Below are 19168 nucleotides of genomic sequence, written 5' to 3' on the forward strand. Positions count from 1 at the left end.
TTTTAAACAAGTTTATAGCTACTTGGTGAGGACACTGACATGGACAGACAGTTGTGAATGCATTGTTTATTATAGTTTTTAAAACTCTATTATTATTGTTATTATTCATTCATTCATTTTCTGTTCGGCTTAGCCTTTTTATTAATCCGGGGTCGCCACAGCGGAATTAACCGCCAACTTTTCCAGCATATGTTTTACGCAGCGAATGCCTTTCCAGCCGCAACCCATCTCCGGGAAACCCATACACACTCGTTCACACACATACACTACAGACAATTTAGCCTACCCAATTCACCTGTACCGCATGTCTTTGGATTGTGAGGGAAACCGGAGCACCCGGAAGAAACCAATGCAAACGCAGGGAGAACATGCAAACTCCACACAGAAACACCAACTGACCCAGATGAGGCTTGAACAAGCGACCTTCTTGCTGTGAGGCGGCAGCACTTCCTACTGCGCCACTGCATCATCGTTATTATTTTCACTCAATTATTATTATTTTTTTTTTTCAATTATTATTTGTTTTTAAAGATCAATGTTATGTTTTCCTTTGGCTTAGTCTCTGTTTCAGAAGTTGCCAGAGCGGAATGAACCACCAGCTATTTCAACATATGTTTTATGCAATGCATGCCCTTCCAGCTGTAACCCAGTACTGGGAAACACCCATGCACACTCATACACTACGGCCAATTTAGATTATCCAATCCCCTATAGCACATGTGTTTGGACTGTGGAGGAAAGCGTTGGCAGTTCATTCCGCTGTGGCAGCTTCTGAAATGGAGACTAAGGGTGCTTTCACACCGAGGTGGTCTCGGCTCGATTGAAACGAACCCTGGAGCCGTTCGATTGCAGTGAGAAAGCGATCAGATCCGAGCGCGGTTATATCACAGTGTTTTATGGATATGTAATAGGCTTAGGGCTATATGAAGAGAGAATTATGAGTATGGCGGGAAGTTTCGCGAGTCTCCGGATGCCCGCAAACGAGTGATGATCTCTCGGTAATCTCGCGTCTCCCTCCCGGTCCTCAAATAGGCATCGTCGCGCACCCCTCTCCACCGCGTCTCTCCTCGGACACATCGCGCGCTCACCCTGTCAATCACCACCAAACCACCACCTCTCCTGACAGCTGAGCGGGACGCTGCAAAATAAACCCTGACACTCTGACCAATGTGAGGAGAGTTTACTAGCACGTGACTTGTTTTAGCTCTTTTGGTCCGATTAGAAACTTTGCAGTGTGAAAGCGAACCGCTCCAAGAGCAAAGAGCAACAATGTAACAATTGTAATCTCTGTTTCAGAACAACTGAATCGATTCACAGGTGTGAAAGCACCCTAACCGAAGGAAAATGAATGAATGAATGTAATAAATCTGACTGTTTCTCACTGTTGATTTGAACTCCTAACTAGATTTGAGTGTTTCCTATGGTAGTTTATAATCCTTCACAGTTCTAAATGGCTAATTGACTATGAATTAACTTGTAACGTTCATCTGTTAAAGCCAAGACAGAGAAGGGTCTCTGCTCTCCTCTGTCCCCTTCGGCGGTTCAGTGGGAAGCCATGACCACCTTCACTGAAAATGTGTTTGGGCAGCTCTTCAAAATCCTCGAAAAAGAGGTGAGATCAGGCATTTCCATCTAATGCTGCAGCAGAGAGGGATCTTGTCACCAAAACTCTTGCTCTTTTCTCTCCTGTAGAAACTCCCTTTAGACGAGGGCATGGCGCTGCTGCAGATGGCGGTGAATTTCGAGACTAGAGATCCTCTCATTCTGTCCTGTGTGCTCACCATCGTCTCCACACTCTTCCCCATTCTCACACACCGGCCTCACTTCCTACCTCAAGTACTCTTTAAGGTGAGCTTTACATTCAGACATATCTTAAATGTCAGGGCTGCTTAACGCTCACTATTATTCGGTGATAGAAATCTAACAGGAATCCAATTAATTTATTTAAATCAAATATATTTTATGCAGAAACACTTTGATTGACATGCACTCTTTGTACGTGTCATCAGAGGGGGAAAGCCCCACCCACTGGTGACCATCTCTCCCTCATTAGCATAGGACGTTAGTCTTGTTTTTGAAAATAGCACTATGCTGACACACAGGCATTTGTAGCTCCGCCTCTTCTGAAAAGAGTACAATCTCATTTGAATTTAAAGCGACAGTCACCAAAAAACCACACAATTAGTTTCAAAGCCTAAAAGGGTCAAATTCAGAGAGTTATAAAACTTTATTTGGGTGGAATTATCAGCTGAAACGTCACACACACAATCTAGGAACATCAGAGACTTAATTTACATCTTGTAAATTCGCTCCCCTTTAAGTCATAGTAGTGCTATTATTTAATTATGGTGGCTTGAAAGCCAACATACTGTTATCTCACTTAAACTTCCTCTTCTTATTATTCTTCTGAGACTAAGTTTAAAATGTATCTCCTCCTAACCCTTTCAAGCTACATACTTCAAACTTTAGTCAAACCTTCAAACTGGTCTGACTTGGGTTGCTATATCTTTTCTAACTGATCCGACTTTCGGTTTTCCGAAAAACGACTCGGAAAATTCCCAAAATTCCCATCGACTTAACATTGGGTCAAACTTTGTGACCTCATAACTCTGCATCAGACTGTCACACAAACTTAAGAAAGGCCTCATCTAACTCAGACTAGCCTAGCAACCACTTATGGCACCCTAGCAACTGTCCCATAGACTTCAATTGTAGAAGACTGCCATTGACTTAACATTGAGTCAACCTTTGTGACCTCATAACTCTGCATCAGACTGCCCTACAGACTAGAGTCAGGCCTCATTCAACTCAGTCTAGCCTGCAGCCAATCACTGATGATCTTTAGACTTACTAACCACTCCCTAGCAACCAATTTTAGCACCCTAGCAACTGTTTTATAGACTATGAATAGCTGTTCTAACACATGCTAATAGTTTTAACATGCTACTGACATGCTAATCTTGATAGAAACATGCTAGTCATGCTAACATCATGATAATTCATGCTAACATCATGCTAATTCATGCTAGAAACAAGCTGATTCATGCTAGAATCATGCCAATTCATGCTAGACTCATGCTAGGAACATGCTAATTCATGCTAGAATCTCGTTAGAATCATGCTAATTCATGCTAGAATCATGCTAATTCATGCTAGTAACATGTTAATTCATGCGATTAACATGCTAATTCATGCTAACATCATGCTAATTTATGCTAGAAAAAAGCTGATTCATGCTAGAATCATGCCAATTCATGCTAGACTCATGCTAGGAACATGCTAATTCATGCAAGAATCACGCTAGAATCATGCTAATTCATGCTAGTAACATGCTAATTCATGCTAGAACCATGCTAGTAACATGCTAATTCATGCTAGAATCATTCTAGTAACATACTAATTTATGTTAGAATCATGCTAGTAACATGCTAATTCATGCTAGAATCATGCTAACAACATGCTAATTCATGCTAGAATCATGCTAATAACATGCTAATTCATGCTAGAATCATACTTGTAACATGCTAATCACACTTTAAAACCACTTCAAACCTTCAGACTCGGCTTTTCAAGCCACCATAAAGTCTGTTCTCAAACTTTAATATTTATTTTCTTTATTGAAGTCTGTAACATGCCTAAATGCACTATTTTTTTTTCCCCCTCAAAGATATTTTCTGCAATCACGTTTGAGTTGGTTGATGAACGCAAGGTAAGGTGCTCATGCTTGTGAACATCTCTGCATATCGTCCTGTAATCAGAGCCTCTTGCAGATGTTTTGTGTTCGTGTGTTCAGGCTCCTCGAACGCGAGCGGTGAAGAACGTCAGAAGACATGCCTGCTCCTCCATCATCAGGATCTGTCGCGATTATTCAGACTTCATGCTGGTAGGTTAATGCATTCAGGGTCCAAATACTTTTCAGAATATTGATCTCTTATGTAAAAGTACTTGTATGGTCTGCCTCAGGTTATCTGTGTAGCAGAGGTCGCGTTAGACTTTCTCATTGTCCGTCATTTTGACAGAGGGTTGTAAAATTTCCGTCATAACCTATTATTGATTGTTATTTAATTTGCATATTTTCTAATCACTTTTTTCATTCATATTTTAATAATGAACTTGCACGACGAGCATGTAGGCTAAATTATTCATTTATTTTTTTGACAAACGAACAAAAACTCCTATCTGCCTTACCTCATATCTTCCTCCTGCGTCGACCTGAACTGGGTGCTTGCCTGTGCGTAATCAAACGCATCAAGGGAGACTGTCTTTGCCTCAGAAACTTCTCGTGACCAAAGATCGGTTTTACTAGCGCCACTTCAGCCAGAAAATTGCCTTTTAAATGCTATTTTTAATATATTTCTTTTAGCTTGCTCTTTTAATGCTGATGCTAACAGTCTTTTCATGCATTGTTAGCCGTGCTTCGACCTGATGTATGAGCACGTGAAGAGGCTGTTCTCCGATGAGCTGCTGCTGACTCAGCTGGAGAAATGTGCCCTCATGGAGGCCCTGATACTGATCAGCAATCAGTTTAAAGACTATAAGAAGCAGAAAGCCTTCCTGGAGGAGCTGATGGCGCCGGTCACTGCACAGTGGCTGTCGGAGGAGATGAGGAGGTATGTGAGTGGATGTTACATTAAGGGTGCTTTCACACCTGCCTTATTTAGTTCGGTTGAATTGCACTAGAGTTCGTTTTCCCTCTTGGTGCGGTTCGTTTGGGCTGGTGAGAATGCAGCAATCGCACTCGAGTGCGCACCAAAAGCGGACCAAATAAGCGTACAGAGACCTGCTTGAAGAGGTGGTCTCGGTACGCTTTCAAACGAACCCTGGAGCGGTTTGTTAGTGGTGAGAATATGATCCGTACTAAAACAGCTCCAACCGTTTAAAGTACTGCGCGTTTTGGACTAATTCAGCTGCCGTAGGCCGATGCGCTGTGCATTATGGAATATGGAGGAAAAATATTTATTGACAGCGCTTTACCAACAGAGAGAGAGAGAGAGAGGAAAACATTACCTGATGGATCGTTGGTAATATTTCCGCAAGATGAGCATGTCGCAGTTTAGCTAAATTAATTCACGCCTCCTCCTGAAGTGACGAGCGATGCATTAAACACTGTTTTCCAGCCACGCTTCATTCTCGAAATGTATGAAATTCCCTTCAGAGTAAAAAGCGACATTTTGTGTCTGCCGGTTTGTTTATTTGCGGGAGTTCACTGGCATTTTCCCGCACGTGAATTCTGACCAATCAATAAGCAGTTTTGGAACTATGTTCAACAACATCTGGCCAATGAGAGATGTGGATTTTGTCAGATGACTGCATTTTGGTGTGAAAACGACCCAAAGACGGCAGAAGATGCAACAATGTATCATTTATAACCCTTGGTCCGGACCAAATAAAGCGAACTACAGATGTGAAAGCACCCTTAGTATTTTATTTAGCAGACAGTTTTGTCCATTCAGCAATTCAACAAGAAAAGGCAATACACACAACAAGTGTTAATGAAACAAAGGAATTGTTGGTGCTCAGAGAATTAGGTGTTAGAGTAAGGGTGTTTTTTTAGAGAGTATGACCCTGTTTACACTAATGCGTTTTAGTTTGAAAACGCATAAGTTTTGCTACGGTTACGCCATCCGTCCACACAACGCCGGAGTTCTCAAGGCGCCGAAAACGGAGCGTTTCAAAAACGCTGGAGAGGCTGTTTTCATTCTGAAACGCTGCTGCTCCGTCTCAGTGTGGATGAGGGAAAACAGAGACATCTGAAAACGGAGGCGGGGCTGCTGAGATTCGCTACCTGATTGGGTCTTTTGTGTCATTGCGTATCCTTCCCTTATTCGTCAAGCCCCTATCACATGACTATAACACATGGCTTTAACGCTACCGGAAGACAGCAGACCAGCCTTCACTGTAAACAACAACACGGGCACAGAAATGGAAGCGTTGTCTGCACTATTGTCTGTTTTAGTTATTTATTTGTTACGTTTACGTTTACTCGACCTCGTCGTCTGTCCACAAAAATACCTCTCTTGCTTTCTTTGCCATCGCGTTCATTGTTCAGCCGGCGTTTATTGACTAACAATAACCAAATGCAAAGTGTGACGCATGCTTTCTCTTTATACTAGAACCCGCATGCCCAGAGTGCGCGAATGGTCACGTGATATACGTTTTTGGTGGCGTAGTGTGGACGGAGATATGTTCAGAAACGCTGGGTGAAACGCTAGTGTGGACGAGGATCATTTTTTGATCTAAAACGCCGTTTTAAAACTAAAACGCACTAGTGTAAACGGGGCCTATTTTAACAGGTGGTTTGTCAACCCCACTCGCATGTGTAAAGCTCATAAATGCAGTGTTTTCTTCTGCTGATTGTAAGAAGGAGGTACAAACCTGGTGCAAGTGTCTAAAATGCAAGAATGTGTTTTCTACTGGTGGTTTGTCAATCCCACTCATCTGTGAGGCACACTCAGTTTGGATCTGGGTTTTGTTCACAGATGTTGTTGATTGATGATGATCTGTGTTATCAGCATGTTGTAATCTAATCTGTCTGTGTTTGCAGCGTGTTGTGGGACCCTGCTACTTTTTTGACGTTTGTTGGTGCTGATCAGGAGATCGGTGATTCTGACACTGACGAACAGATGGGCATCAACAGGTCACGGGTAGGTGTGATGTAGGGCAGGGGTTCTCAACTGGTTTGGCCATGGGACCCACATTTTTACATGGTCATCAAGCCGTGACCCAAATTTTTAGGAACTATAATACAATTTTAGGAATTATACTTAATTTGTATTTATTTGTTCACATAAACAAGTAGTGACAGATACATCATAAGAAATTCACCAAGACTTACTAATAAACACTATTTTATTGCTGTCATTTAACAAAATGGATCAAATTATAGAAATATTACAAAGTAAAAATGACAAATACTGTTAATAATAAACTGTTAATAAAACATGTTTTCTGGTTTCTAAATGTTGTTTTAATTTAGAAGTCTTGACAACAAAAACACTGCTGTCACCTTGACGGAAACCCCGCCTCTGCTTTCATTTGATTGGAGAATGAAAAAGATGCAACTGACGTAACGCGCATTTCCACTCGAAGTAAACTTTTTTCAACAGCAAAAACACGAGGACTACAGGGCGCATAAACAGCTCGCATAAGCAGCTCGCATAACGCTCACAGTCGTTAGTAAACCATTCAGAAAAATGCACCTCTTAATCTGGCCGTGGGACCTGACCAGATTTCTGAATAAAGCGCGGGAGTGTTCGGTAACAGGTTTAATTCGGGACGGGAGCCGTCTAGCAATATCGCTCCCGACTCCCGAGCGAGCGAGCATGCATATGTAACGTTATGTGTGTGACTGAAACGCGCGATGCTGTAAGAGGTGTGTGTGTGTGTGTGTGTGTGTGTGTGTGTGTGTGTGTGTGTGTGTGTGTGTGTGTGTGTGTGTGTGTGTGTGTGTGTGTGTGTGTGTGTGTGTGTGTGTGTGTGTGTGTACACGACACGTGTTTTTGTGACATATCAGGACACAAATCTGTATAATGACATGTGTATGACACAGGTATTACAAAAAGGAGGTGAAATATGAGGACATTGGTGACGTCCTCATTTCTCAAAATGCTTATAAATACTACAGAATGAGTTTAATCAGAGTAAAGCTGCACACAGTCTCCTGTGATGGTTGGGTTTAGGGTTGGGGTGAGGGCAATACAATATACGGTTTGGACAGTATAAAATAAATGGAAATCTATGTAATGTCCCCACTTTTCACAAAAACAAACGTGTGTGTGTGTGCGTGCGCGAATGAGAGAGAGAGAGAGGGAGAGGTGTGTGTGTGTGTGTGTGTGTGTGTGTGTCTGTGTGTCTGTGTGTTGATACAGACAGCTTGTAATAGGCTGTCTGGACTCTGAATAGCTGGGTGGATTTTGATTTTGTTCTCCCTCCTGCTCTTTAGCGGGATCGGGCGCGGTGGGTAGAAAACGGGGCTGGTCGGGCAGCGGGACAACAAATGCACAAAATAAGCGGGAGCGGTCGGGTTCGGGCTAAAACCTGGCAGGAGCGGGATTCAAAATTTAGTCCTGTGCAGATCTCTACCTCTCAACGCAAATAGCTTGTTTGCTGTGATTAATCCATAGGTCTCCCCAGTAGATGTTGTAAATGGACTCTTTTTTCTCTCTGTCTAATAGATGTGTATATTAATGGCAGTGTCTTTTATGGCAGATTAGTCTTTGTGTGCACACCATTCTCGGTGTGGTGAAGCGAGCTCGCTGGCCTGCTGATGCTGACCAGGCCAAAGCTGGAGGTTTTGTGGTGCGCACTGCCTCTGATGGGACCCCAGTCTACAGAAACCCCTGTGCAGAGGCCCTGCAGGCCCTGCTGCCCAACCTTCTGGCCCTCATCAGGTACGTCATAGAAATATAGATGCCAAAATTAGTTATTAAATATGAAGTCTGTGATGAACTATTCTCCACTGTTTTGAAGGGTAGTGATGAAAATTGGGAGCTTTGTCTTGCATACTACATTTAGGTTATGTCTGTATGTGTAACTTGTGTCAAGTTATGCCTGTATATTTTAAGTTGTAATGTTTTCTTGTTTTGTTTTGTTTTCCAAGTGTTTTTTTTTTTTTTAAATCATAATTCCTATTTAAGGTCAGTGTATTGATGTGCATGTACCTATCAAATCAATCGAAATGAGTAATTAGTGACTATATGGAGTTCGGGTAAAAAAAAAGTACAACTTCACACCTGAAAATGTTGGGATATTTTGTAAAATTTAATGAAATCAAGAATAAGTTGACAATTTTAATTGACAAAAGTACAAATATATGTCATGTATATATGTATTTTAATTTATTTTTTTAATTGGGTGCCATGAAAACAGGATGAGGAAGTCAGTCTTGAAGGTCCTGTAAAGTGCTTTGAAATGTGCATTTTTTATTCAATGTAATCGCAACTAAAACATAATGTGAGGGTGGGGTCTATATTAGCTCCTCCCCTTTTAAAAAACAGCCAATTGTGTTTAGTTTTTATCACTGCTCTGCCAGTGAGTGGTTGAGCTCAAGCAATTGAGAAGCATCTTGAAGGGGGCGGGGCTTGTCAGATACTGGAGAGCATTTGATTGGTCAGAAGGTTTAATGGGAAACATCCATTTGGGCGGAAGTGACAAACTGCAAGCTTTGGGTGTTGATATCTTCTACATGCCACTCTTTTAGAGCACACTAGCTTATCGATATTCTTAAGACTAAAATGTTAGTTTAATTTCAAATATCACCTTTGATAGCAGAAATTGAGGCAAGACATAAAACAACAAATAAAAAGGAAGGGGGAAAAATAGAAGTAAAATGTTGAAGCGTTTTTTAGCAAAGTGTTATGTATTTCTTGGAAGTAGTAATGCAGTAAAACCAGCCAGAACTCTTAAACTTGTACTGGATGAGAATGTCCTGCTCAAAGCTGCCAGATACGATGAAAAATACACATTGTAGATCAGGGATGTCAAACTCAATTCCTGGAGAGCCGCAGCTCTGCACACCTTAGTTCGAACCCTAATTAAACACACCTGATCAAACTAATTGAGAGCTTCAGGCTTGTTTGAAACCTACAGGTCGGTGTGATGGCGCAGGGTTGGAACTAAACTGTGCAGGGCTGCGGCCCTCCAGGAATTGAGTTTGACATCCCTGTTCTAGATGCACTCAAAAGCAGAATACATCAGTATTTGGGGAAATGAATGTCAGTATAACTGTGATTTTTATCTAACAGACTGTCCTTGAGGTCATTTTACTAAATTACATTGCATCTTTCAAACCTGATTCAACTATTTAAATCACAAAGTCTTATATTTTTCTGTCTTTCAGGACCAACAACAGCTTGTTCTTGCCGGAGAACATCACCCGGCTCAGCAAGACCTTTGCTAGAGTCTATGACATTACGGACATGGAGAAGAATTGTGTTTTAGGTAAATTTCTAATTTGTCCTGTCCTCTAACAAACAATAACTTTTGCCCTCCTCCCTCTCCTCAGTGGGCATTACTGGACCCCTCGCTCCACTGGTTGTAGTCTTACCTCACTGGAAGATCATTTAGGGTTACCTGTAGATGTCAAATTTAACTTGTCCAGATATATGTTCTGATCTTCAATAAACCACCAACTTATCCAGCACATGTTTTACACAGTGGATGCCCTTTCAGCTGCAACCCATCTCTGGGAAACACCCAACCACACTTATTCACACACTACGGCCAAGTAGTTCCCTATATATGTGTTTGGACTGGGGGAAACCCACGCCAACACGGGGAGAACATGCAAACTCCACACAGAAATGCCAAATGACCCAGCCGGGAATCGAACCAGCGACCTTCTTGATGTGAGGCGACAGTGCTAACCACTGAGCCATCATGTTTATGCTTTTAGCAGTAAAATTCTGACAACTGCCCCTGCCAGATATCTACCTAAAATGATGTATTTTCTTAGTGCTGGCTTAAAGAAATGACTTCAGCTGTGTCCTCCAGGAATCTCTCAGCCGGTGTTAGACTCCTATGAGGCGGCGGTGTACAAAAACTTTGCTGAGCGCATGCAAGGCTTCTTCTCCTCACTCTTCGAAAACTGGTCAGAACAATTAATTTGTCTTTATTCGATTACTCTTCTATCCTGTAAACTCATTTTCCTGGTCCTGTTAACACGTTTCTCTTTTGACCCTTTTTTAGTTACCATGTTCTGGGTAATGTGGGTCCCTGCTTGCAGCAAGACTTTTATGGTATCGAGGGTTTGGCAGAGCAGATTGTTGGATCCGCCTTCAACCATCTAGACAGCGTTCCAGACCACAGGCTCCGCCCCCTAATCCATATCCTTTAGATTATGCATGAAATCAAAACTAAATGATTTTGTAAGCCCACATTGCTAGTTTTGTGGTAATTTGATGTTATTAAGAAAAAAAAAAATAGTTTAGCCTTGTAGTCTAAAATAGAAATCTAAAAATGCACTTCCTGTTTGTTTTCAGTTAAATTGAAAGATTAGGTCTGTCTGATATAGTGGGTGTGGCTAACATGCTTAACCACGCCCCTCCAGCTGTCAGTTTTGACAACAAACAGAAATGGTGTCTGTTAGCAGCAGGAAGAGTCTGTTGGGCTGTAATAACTCTCCCCAAACTCTTTTCTCTTTCTTTCTGAATGAAAAGCCTGATTTACTACATCCAATCAGATCACAGTAGAAAAAGGCAAGCCACGCCCACTGTTTATTATTAAATATTTGGTTTCTCTAGGAACTGCGTCATAATATAAAAAACGCTTTCAGCTACAGGTTCATGTGGATTTTAATTAATGTACGAATTGCAATAAAAAACTGCAATTAAAGGGTATAAGATAATCAATAAATAAAACAATGTTCTTAATATATCACCCTTATTTCCTTCCAGTCATCCCAGAGACCTTCATTCATCTTTGTTTACACAAATCAAGATATTTTAGATGAAATCAGAGAGCTCCCTCATCCTCCACAGACAGCAATCGTCCTTAAATGTTCAAAGTTCAGAGAGAGAGAGAGAGGGGGGGAATGCAATCATTTGAAGCTTCAAGAACAACTCTGTGCACCAAACAAACTATTAAAATGACTTGGTTTGCCTTTGTTTTGCCTGTAGTAAATGTGCATTTTAAAAAAAACAAAAAAGTAAGTCATTTTTAAAAGTGTTTTGGCTCATTAAAGTGTTCTTGGAGCTTCATATGATTACAGCTGAATCACTGAAGTCACATTTTGACTGTTTTTTTGGTTCCTTTTCTAAACATATCGGGACCCTTGCCATCTATAGAGTATTAGGGAGATCACAGATTTCATCTGTAATATCTTGATTGGAGTGAAAGTCTCGGGATTGGAACACAATGTTAGTGAGTGAGCAATAATAACAGAATTTTCACGTTTGGGTGAACTAACCCTTTCATTCCGGCTTTGGCCATCAGTAGGCCCTATAGATTTTTGAGCTCGTCATTGATTGTATTTATTTGCTCATGTTTTTTTTTCTGGTCGGATGGCTATCTGATTTATAAATAGTTCCATTTTTATTTGGCCGTATAAATGGATTACTGCTAAACGAGTAGGATTCCCATCTTTAAATCCCACACTATTTGCAAATTTAACTAGATTTCCTAAAAATCAATTGAAGTTATTAAATATATTGTGTGAATATATTCAGTTTTCTTTTATTTTAGTAGCATTGCTGAATTATGTGCCACTTTGTTTGACATTTTAAGTATATTACGATTTCGAGAGTAATATTTCATGCATCTTTTAATGGACAGAAGTGCTGTAGTTCCTTAAACCTTAACAAGATAAGTTTTCTTATACCCTCAAAACATTCTGGATAAATGCACAGGAATAGCAAAAAGACAAGCACGTTTTGCCTGGGACTAACCATTAGTCATTATTTCACTTACTTTACCTTGGACTGATGATGGAGGGCAGTTTGTTTTAGTTGTTGTCCTTAATGTTCTGCACGTCTCTTCATGAAGCAGCTGGTCATCTCCTGTCCTCATGAGTACTATGACAGACTCCTCTGTCCTTTGCTGGGTCCATTATTTTCCTACCTACTGCAGGTAAACTGAATTGCACAATAGCATCTCTCAACAAACCGAAACAAGCTGATGCTTTTTTGTGCTAATTGTGAATCAATTGTGTATGTGTATATACAGATATGGAGTCAAAATTATTAAGGATAATAATTCAGCAGGGCTAATAATTCTGACTTTAACTGTATATACTGTTGAAGACAAAATTATTAGCCTTTCTGTAAAACTTGATTTTATTTTATTTTATTTTGAGGATTCAATTAATTTGTGCAATTGACGTTAAATTCTTCTGTTTACTACTTGTTATAGCATAAAAAAAACATGTGTCCTATGTAACATGGAAATGTCCGGGATTAAGCTGTCCATGATGGGTTAATCTAACCCAGGGGTGCTCAACCCTGCTCCTGGAGATCGACCTTCCTAATGCTGTGTTCACACTAGACGCGGAACGCACGGATAAACCGCGCTATTTATATAAATTTAATATATAAATTGCGCGTGAACATTTGAGTTTACTCGCTTCATTCGCGCGTCAACCCCCGCTTCATTCATGTGTCAAATTCACTTCAGAACAGACGCGGATTCGCGTGATGGGCAGGGCTTCTGTCTGCCCGAAGACTCTAGCTTCATAGCTAAATGGCTAACATGGATTTTATGAAGAAAATAACAGTGTTTATGTGCTTTATGAAAACTGAAAACAGCGTCGATACGTTTAGAGTTGTGTCTGAGTCCACTACATCCTTTCAGAGGTGCATCCAGCTCTGTGAGCTCATAAACTCCTCCAGAAACTGAACCTGGATGATGGAGGCTTTCAGCGGTGCTTCTGACTGAGCCAAGCCGAGTTTGATGAACTGTAAAGGCTGGAGGATTTCCCTCGGAACACCGACAACAGGTTCTCACAATCAGAACACAATCGTCACAATCAGGCCCCCACAAGAGCAAGCTTCTAATTGGTTAACGCGGTGCGAATGTACGCTGAAGTTCAGATTTTCGAACTCGAGAGATTTGCGCGAAACGCTCGTTAAGCGCGTCAAACGCTCAATTCGCCCCGCGCCATTCGCGCAATTTGCGTCATTCACGCGCATCGCGCCGCAGGATGTCTATTTGCGCGTTTGCATTGATTTAACATGTAAATCACTCGTGCTTGACGCGCGTTCTGCGTCTGGTGTGAACGCAGCATAAAGATTTCAGCTCCAACCCTGATCAAACACACCTGAATCAATTAATTAGGACCTGAACAGCACTTGATAATTACAGGCAGGTGTGTTTAATATGGGTTGCAACTTAAATCTGCAGGAAGGTCGATCTCCAGGAACAGGGTTGGTCACCCCTGATCTAACCGATCTAAAAACAGAGATTAATTAGCATCTAATTATCAAAATTTACCAGATTTCAACATTGGACAACATTATATATGAATCTTCCACACATTTGCTAAGGTAGTTTTTTTTTTTTTCTCCAAAAAACAGAGACTGAACTTTCGGTGGCAGATCATCAACCAACGGGCCAGTCTGAGGTAAGATAATCATAGTGTTTGATAATAGTCTAAACCAGGGGTCACCAATCTCGGTCCTGGAGGGCCGGTGTCCCTGCAGGGTTTAGCTCCAACTTGCCTCAACACACCTGCCTGGATGTTTCAAGTATACCGAGTAAGACCTTGATTAGCTCGTTCAGGTTTGTTTGATTAGGGTTGGAGCTAAAATCTGCTGGACACCGGCCTTCCAGGAACAAGTTTGGTGACCACTGGTCTAAATGTTTGTGTAAATTTTGTTCAGGGTTTTGCTAACGCTGTACAATTAGTTTCGATAGGTAATGTTTTTACTAACATAAGCAAGCAATGACTTATGCATTCACGTTTGTTAACAATAAGGACAATAAAATATTTCATGTTAACTCAGTGCAATATTGTTAATAAGCACAGCTTTGGATAAATAAATCCTTTACAAGTATTGTTCATTCTTAAATCATGTTGGTAAATGGCTAGGAACTGTATTATTATGTTATAATAATCTATTATCTATTATTAAGGGCGACGTAGTGGCACAGTAGGTAGTGCTGTCGCCTCATAGCAAGGTCGCTGGTTTGAGCCTCGGCTCAGTTGGCGTTTCTGTGTGGAGTTTGCATGTTCTCCCTCCGTTCGCTTGGGTTTCCTCCGGGTGCTCCGGTTTTCCCCCTACAGTTCAAAGACATGCGGTACAGGTGAATTGGGTAGGCTAAATTGTCCATAGTGTATGAGTGTGTGGATGTGTGAATGAGCGTGTGTGGATGTTTCCCAGAGATGGGTTGCGGCTGGAAGGGCATCCGCTGCGTAAAAACGTGCTGGATACGTTGGCGGTTCATTCCGCTGTGGCGACCCTGGATTAACAAAGGGACTAAGTCCGACAAGAAAATGAATGAATATTTATTATTATTAAATTGGAAAATTACAATTAAACAAAATATTATTATTATTATAAAATATAAAAATATTTTGTCATTTTTAAGTCCAGATGCTAATGGTCTAATCCAAATCAATGTTTTATGCTAAGCTAAAAGCACTCAATAAATATATTTGGGATTCAAAAACAGATGAATGCTGTATTTCTAGTGCTCAGGAAGAAGAGGAGGCCTATGAGGAGAACCATGTGACCCAGGAGATGGTGGAGGAGCAGCTGCTGCGGCTGGTCACGCGAGAGGTCATGGACCTTCTGAGTGAGTTTCTCTTAAGCATATGAAGCCTTTCTGAAGTTTATATACAAAAGAAACTAAACTTCTGTGTGAACATGTTTCCAGGTGTGACTTGCATCACAAGGAAATGTCCAGAGGTAAATGCAAACAAAGAGGAAGCAGATGGTGAGTTGATGAACCTCTATTCTCCTGTGGGTTACTGAAATGAAAGCATCACTTAAAGGGTCCGTTCACCCTTAAAAATGTACAAATTAAGGTCAATATTTTTAGCCCTCTTATTTATATTTATAATAAATTAAATTATAATAGTAAAAAAATACAATGTCCATATTTTTTTTCAATCATTTTAACAACAAATGTCCATATTTACATTTGTGTACCTCTTTGCATAATAATAAATAAAATACAACACTATGTTCATATTTGTTTGGATTGTGATGTAGGCTTTGTCCCTCTTCTGTCCAGGAGATGAGGAGATGGTGTCGATGGACTCCTCACAGGGGAATCAGGTCAACACACCTTCAGACGAGCTCTCAGATCTGGGCAAGTGCCTTCTCCAAAGCGAGGTAATTCTTAAACAATGTGAGCTTCATCAGTGGCTAAAGCTGATGTCTAAGTGTAATTTATCTCCTCTTTCTTTTCAGGATATTTACATGACTGTCCTGACTATATGTTTTAACTGTCTGTCCTGGAAAGACACTGTAAACTGTCAACGCACTGCTGGTGTGCTCTGCTGGACGCTGCTGAAACAGGTGATGATGCTTTTTGTCTTGTATTTGTAATTCAGCATATTAATATTAAAATCGTTACAGCGTTAATATTAAAACTATCAGTTGATATCGGTATGGCCGCCAATATATCGTGCTTCTCTAACGGTAGTGTTTGTGTGTGAATATTTGTGCAGGTTCAGGGTGGGAATCTGCTCCCGGAGGCCGTGACGTGGCTCTACGCCAGCGTCCTGAAGGGTCTGCAGATGCACGGACAACATGAAGGCTGTAATGTGGCGCTCACTCAACTGGCCTTGCTCATCTACGAGTCTCTAGTACGTCACGCATATGATCACGCACGAGTGTCACTAGCTACAGTTGAAGTCAGAATTATGAGCCCCACTGTGTATTTTATTTTCCAATTTCTGTTTAACAGAGAGATTTCCTCAACACATTTCTAAACATAATCATTTTATTAACTAATTTCTAATAACTGACTTATCTTTGCCATAGAATATTTGACTAGATATTGCTCAAACACTAGTATTCAGGCTTATCTAGGTTAATTGGGGTAAAGTTAGGGTAATTAGGCAAGTCATTGTATAACAGTGCAGGGCTCGAAATTAACTTTTTTACTTGGTAGCACCGGTGCTCCCAACTTCAAATATTAGGTGCACCAAAATAAATTTAGGAGCACCAGAAAAAATTTAGGAGCACCCACCAAAAATGAATGAGCACCGCTGCAAATAGCTTTTTAAGGGATTTATTGTATTTTAAAACAACATTAATAGGACTGACAAAAACTAGGAACAACTATCTAACTAATGCTGTGAAGACATTGATATTTGTGTGCAATAATTCCAAAATGAATGTCTAATAATTAGGCTATAGAATATTAATGATGATAAAAAATGACAATAATAGTAACAATGAATTCCATTTCTCATTATGATACTGCCTTGAATGTGCATGAATGTAGGTTATCTGCTATAAAAAGTCTGTTACTTTATGAAAAATAATTGTATAGTTTGCATCAAACAAAAATGAAGCATTGCAGTAAGAAATATTGATTTTGTACTGCTGTTTTTATATGCATGTCAATTTAATAAATACTATTTCTGCTACAAAACAAACAAAAGATTATAATAAATCATTCAATTCAATGCTGAAAGCTGCAAAGCAGTCATCAGTAAATAAATGAAAAAAATATTTATACACCTCAAAAAAGAATAGACAAAAGAAAGCAAGTAAAGTCTCACTTCTATCACTCTTTAAAAGTTTTGGTTTCAGTTTGTGTCAATTTAAAGGTTCAGTCTGAGATTATCTCCATTTTTCTGTGTTAGTGGAAAGCTGGCGAGTCAGCCGACCCAATTTATGAGCTGGCAGCGCAAGATTCTTGCGATGACCACCGGCGAAATACCGCTCTTTGTTATGAGCCGCAGTTTGAGTGTAAACTTAGTAAAGGCGAGCTTCTTTGGCGATGATATGTACAGTATTAGATTTGACTTTTAACTGACATTTGCGCTGAACACGCAGTGAATGCAACACATGGAGATTCGGGCGCCTTCTCCAAGAAGCGCGTACTCGATTGATCTCAGCTGGCGGATCATTATTCACCACGTGATGTGTCATGATCGCTCTCATCTGCGCCTCAACTTTAGGTGGGGTTTGCAAACCTGTGTGCTTTAAGTTTTCACTCTTCAGCTGTTTGTATTTCCCGTGGCCATAAAAGCTCCTTCCCTGTCATCTGACAGCGGAAAACCTCGAGTGATTGACAGCTAATATGAACCAATATAGCGGCAGGGAAGAGCGATTCAGCACGTTTTTACAAAAAAATCAAAACGGGTCGCACTACAACCATTATCTGCAGTCGCACTAATGCGCCCAGATATATTATGAGGTCGCATAAATTAATTTTCGGGCGCATATGCGACCAAAATGGTCGCAATTTCGAGCCCTGCAGTGGTTTGCGCTGTAGACAATCCAAAACAAATATTGCCTAAGGGGGCGAATAATATTGACCTTAAAATAACTTTAAAAGTTAAAAACTGCTTTTATTCTAGCCGAAATTAAAACAAATAAAACTTGCTCTAGAAGAAAAATATTGTAGGAAATATAATGCAAAAAAAAGCTTTGCTCCATGAAACATCATTTGAAAAAGGATATTTCGCTTGATAGTTTTGTTTTGTTTGTGTACAGAGACCTCGATACGCAGAGCTGCGCTTGATCATGAATCAGATCCCTGATATCCAGGCTGACGCGCTGGAGCAGTTTGACCAGAAGATCCAGCCCGGAGCGTCAAAGCTGGGAGAGAAGAAGAAGAAAGAGCAGTTTAGGAGACTCATCGCAGGAACTGTCGGGGTACACCACTTTACTTACTCTTCTACCACAAAACAACTACATTTTAATAAACAGAAAAAAGGCAAGAGAACCATAAATAATATCAGCATTCATACACATTTTTACTTAAGACTTTTCCAGAACTTTCAAATACATGTTCATGACGTAATGTTTCATTGAATGTCTACATATACATAAGGAAAACCATGACGTTCAAATTTATTACAGCATATCAAATATAGGGGTGGGTACCAAATGGCACCAGTACCTTTGGAACCGGTATGCACCGGATCAAATCAGCATTTGAATTTCGGTGTCTAATTTTGGTGCTGCAACAAGAACATAAAGCAGGTCGTGCACCAGAAGCGATGCGCAGCGCCATGCGTTTTAGAATTCGCAGCCACGACTCATGACTGTTCATATTTCTTCCATCTGAATAGTTTCATTTTAAATAACATGCGATGATGCGAATGTGCACTACTGTGTGATACTATCAACTGTAATGTGCGCGCCATGCCGCGGCTCTGAGCGGTGCAATCGCTGTGTGACGTGCTTAAGCAGCAAAAAGGCACACATAAGTAAGCGTTGTGTCACACTATCTCTAAATGTTTAATTCTAAATAGCTTTGAGGGATACGGATGTCATGTGATTATTATTGTAGCTTATAGGAGGCAAAGCACGCAGTACGGCGCATGCGGTGAGCGACCTGCTTCATCAACACGCAGGATCGCGTTCATCTAATTTGCTTAAACTAAGCATTCTACAGTATGGCTGTATTTTACAAGCAAGGATTCCTGATTGTTGTTTTCAAATGCAATAAATCCGTTATTATACAATTTGCAGTGCTGCTCATTCATTTTTGGTTGGTGCTCCTAAATTTTTAAGGTGCTACCAAGTAAACAAGTTAATTTTCAGCC

At 40.6% G+C, this 19168-nt stretch overlaps 2 protein-coding genes across 3 annotated transcripts in view; one reads left to right on the forward strand and one right to left on the reverse strand.

The window, feature by feature from the left end:
- The window catches only part of fbxo9 (F-box protein 9), an 884197-nt gene that overhangs the window by 445959 nt on the left and 419070 nt on the right, over positions 1–19168 (reverse strand). The window lies entirely within an intron of this gene.
- Positions 1–19168, forward strand: part of xpo5 (exportin 5) — a 38140-nt gene that overhangs the window by 18299 nt on the left and 673 nt on the right. Inside the window, exons 15-32 of one of the 2 annotated variants that reach the window (XR_012389075.1) lie at positions 1497–1612; positions 1693–1848; positions 3668–3709; positions 3794–3883; positions 4411–4610; positions 6545–6644; positions 8209–8390; positions 9839–9939; positions 10492–10588; positions 10687–10823; positions 12467–12564; positions 14007–14053; positions 15125–15228; positions 15310–15369; positions 15648–15770; positions 15849–15956; positions 16109–16246; positions 18111–18272. Coding sequence is in view for 1 of the 2 variants with exons in the window: in XM_073920514.1 (XP_073776615.1) it covers positions 1497–1612; positions 1693–1848; positions 3668–3709; positions 3794–3883; positions 4411–4610; positions 6545–6644; positions 8209–8390; positions 9839–9939; positions 10492–10588; positions 10687–10823; positions 12467–12564; positions 14007–14053; positions 15125–15228; positions 15310–15369; positions 15670–15770; positions 15849–15956; positions 16109–16246; positions 18111–18272 (2039 nt within the window). In the remaining variant the exon portion in view is untranslated. The remainder of the gene's footprint in view (positions 1–1496; positions 1613–1692; positions 1849–3667; positions 3710–3793; positions 3884–4410; positions 4611–6544; positions 6645–8208; positions 8391–9838; positions 9940–10491; positions 10589–10686; positions 10824–12466; positions 12565–14006; positions 14054–15124; positions 15229–15309; positions 15370–15647; positions 15771–15848; positions 15957–16108; positions 16247–18110; positions 18273–19168) is intronic. The other variant, XM_073920514.1, reaches the window with a different exon arrangement.

Source organism: Danio rerio, chromosome 13 (genome assembly GCF_049306965.1).
Source record: "Danio rerio strain Tuebingen ecotype United States chromosome 13, GRCz12tu, whole genome shotgun sequence".
NCBI lineage: Eukaryota > Metazoa > Chordata > Actinopteri > Cypriniformes > Danionidae > Danio > Danio rerio.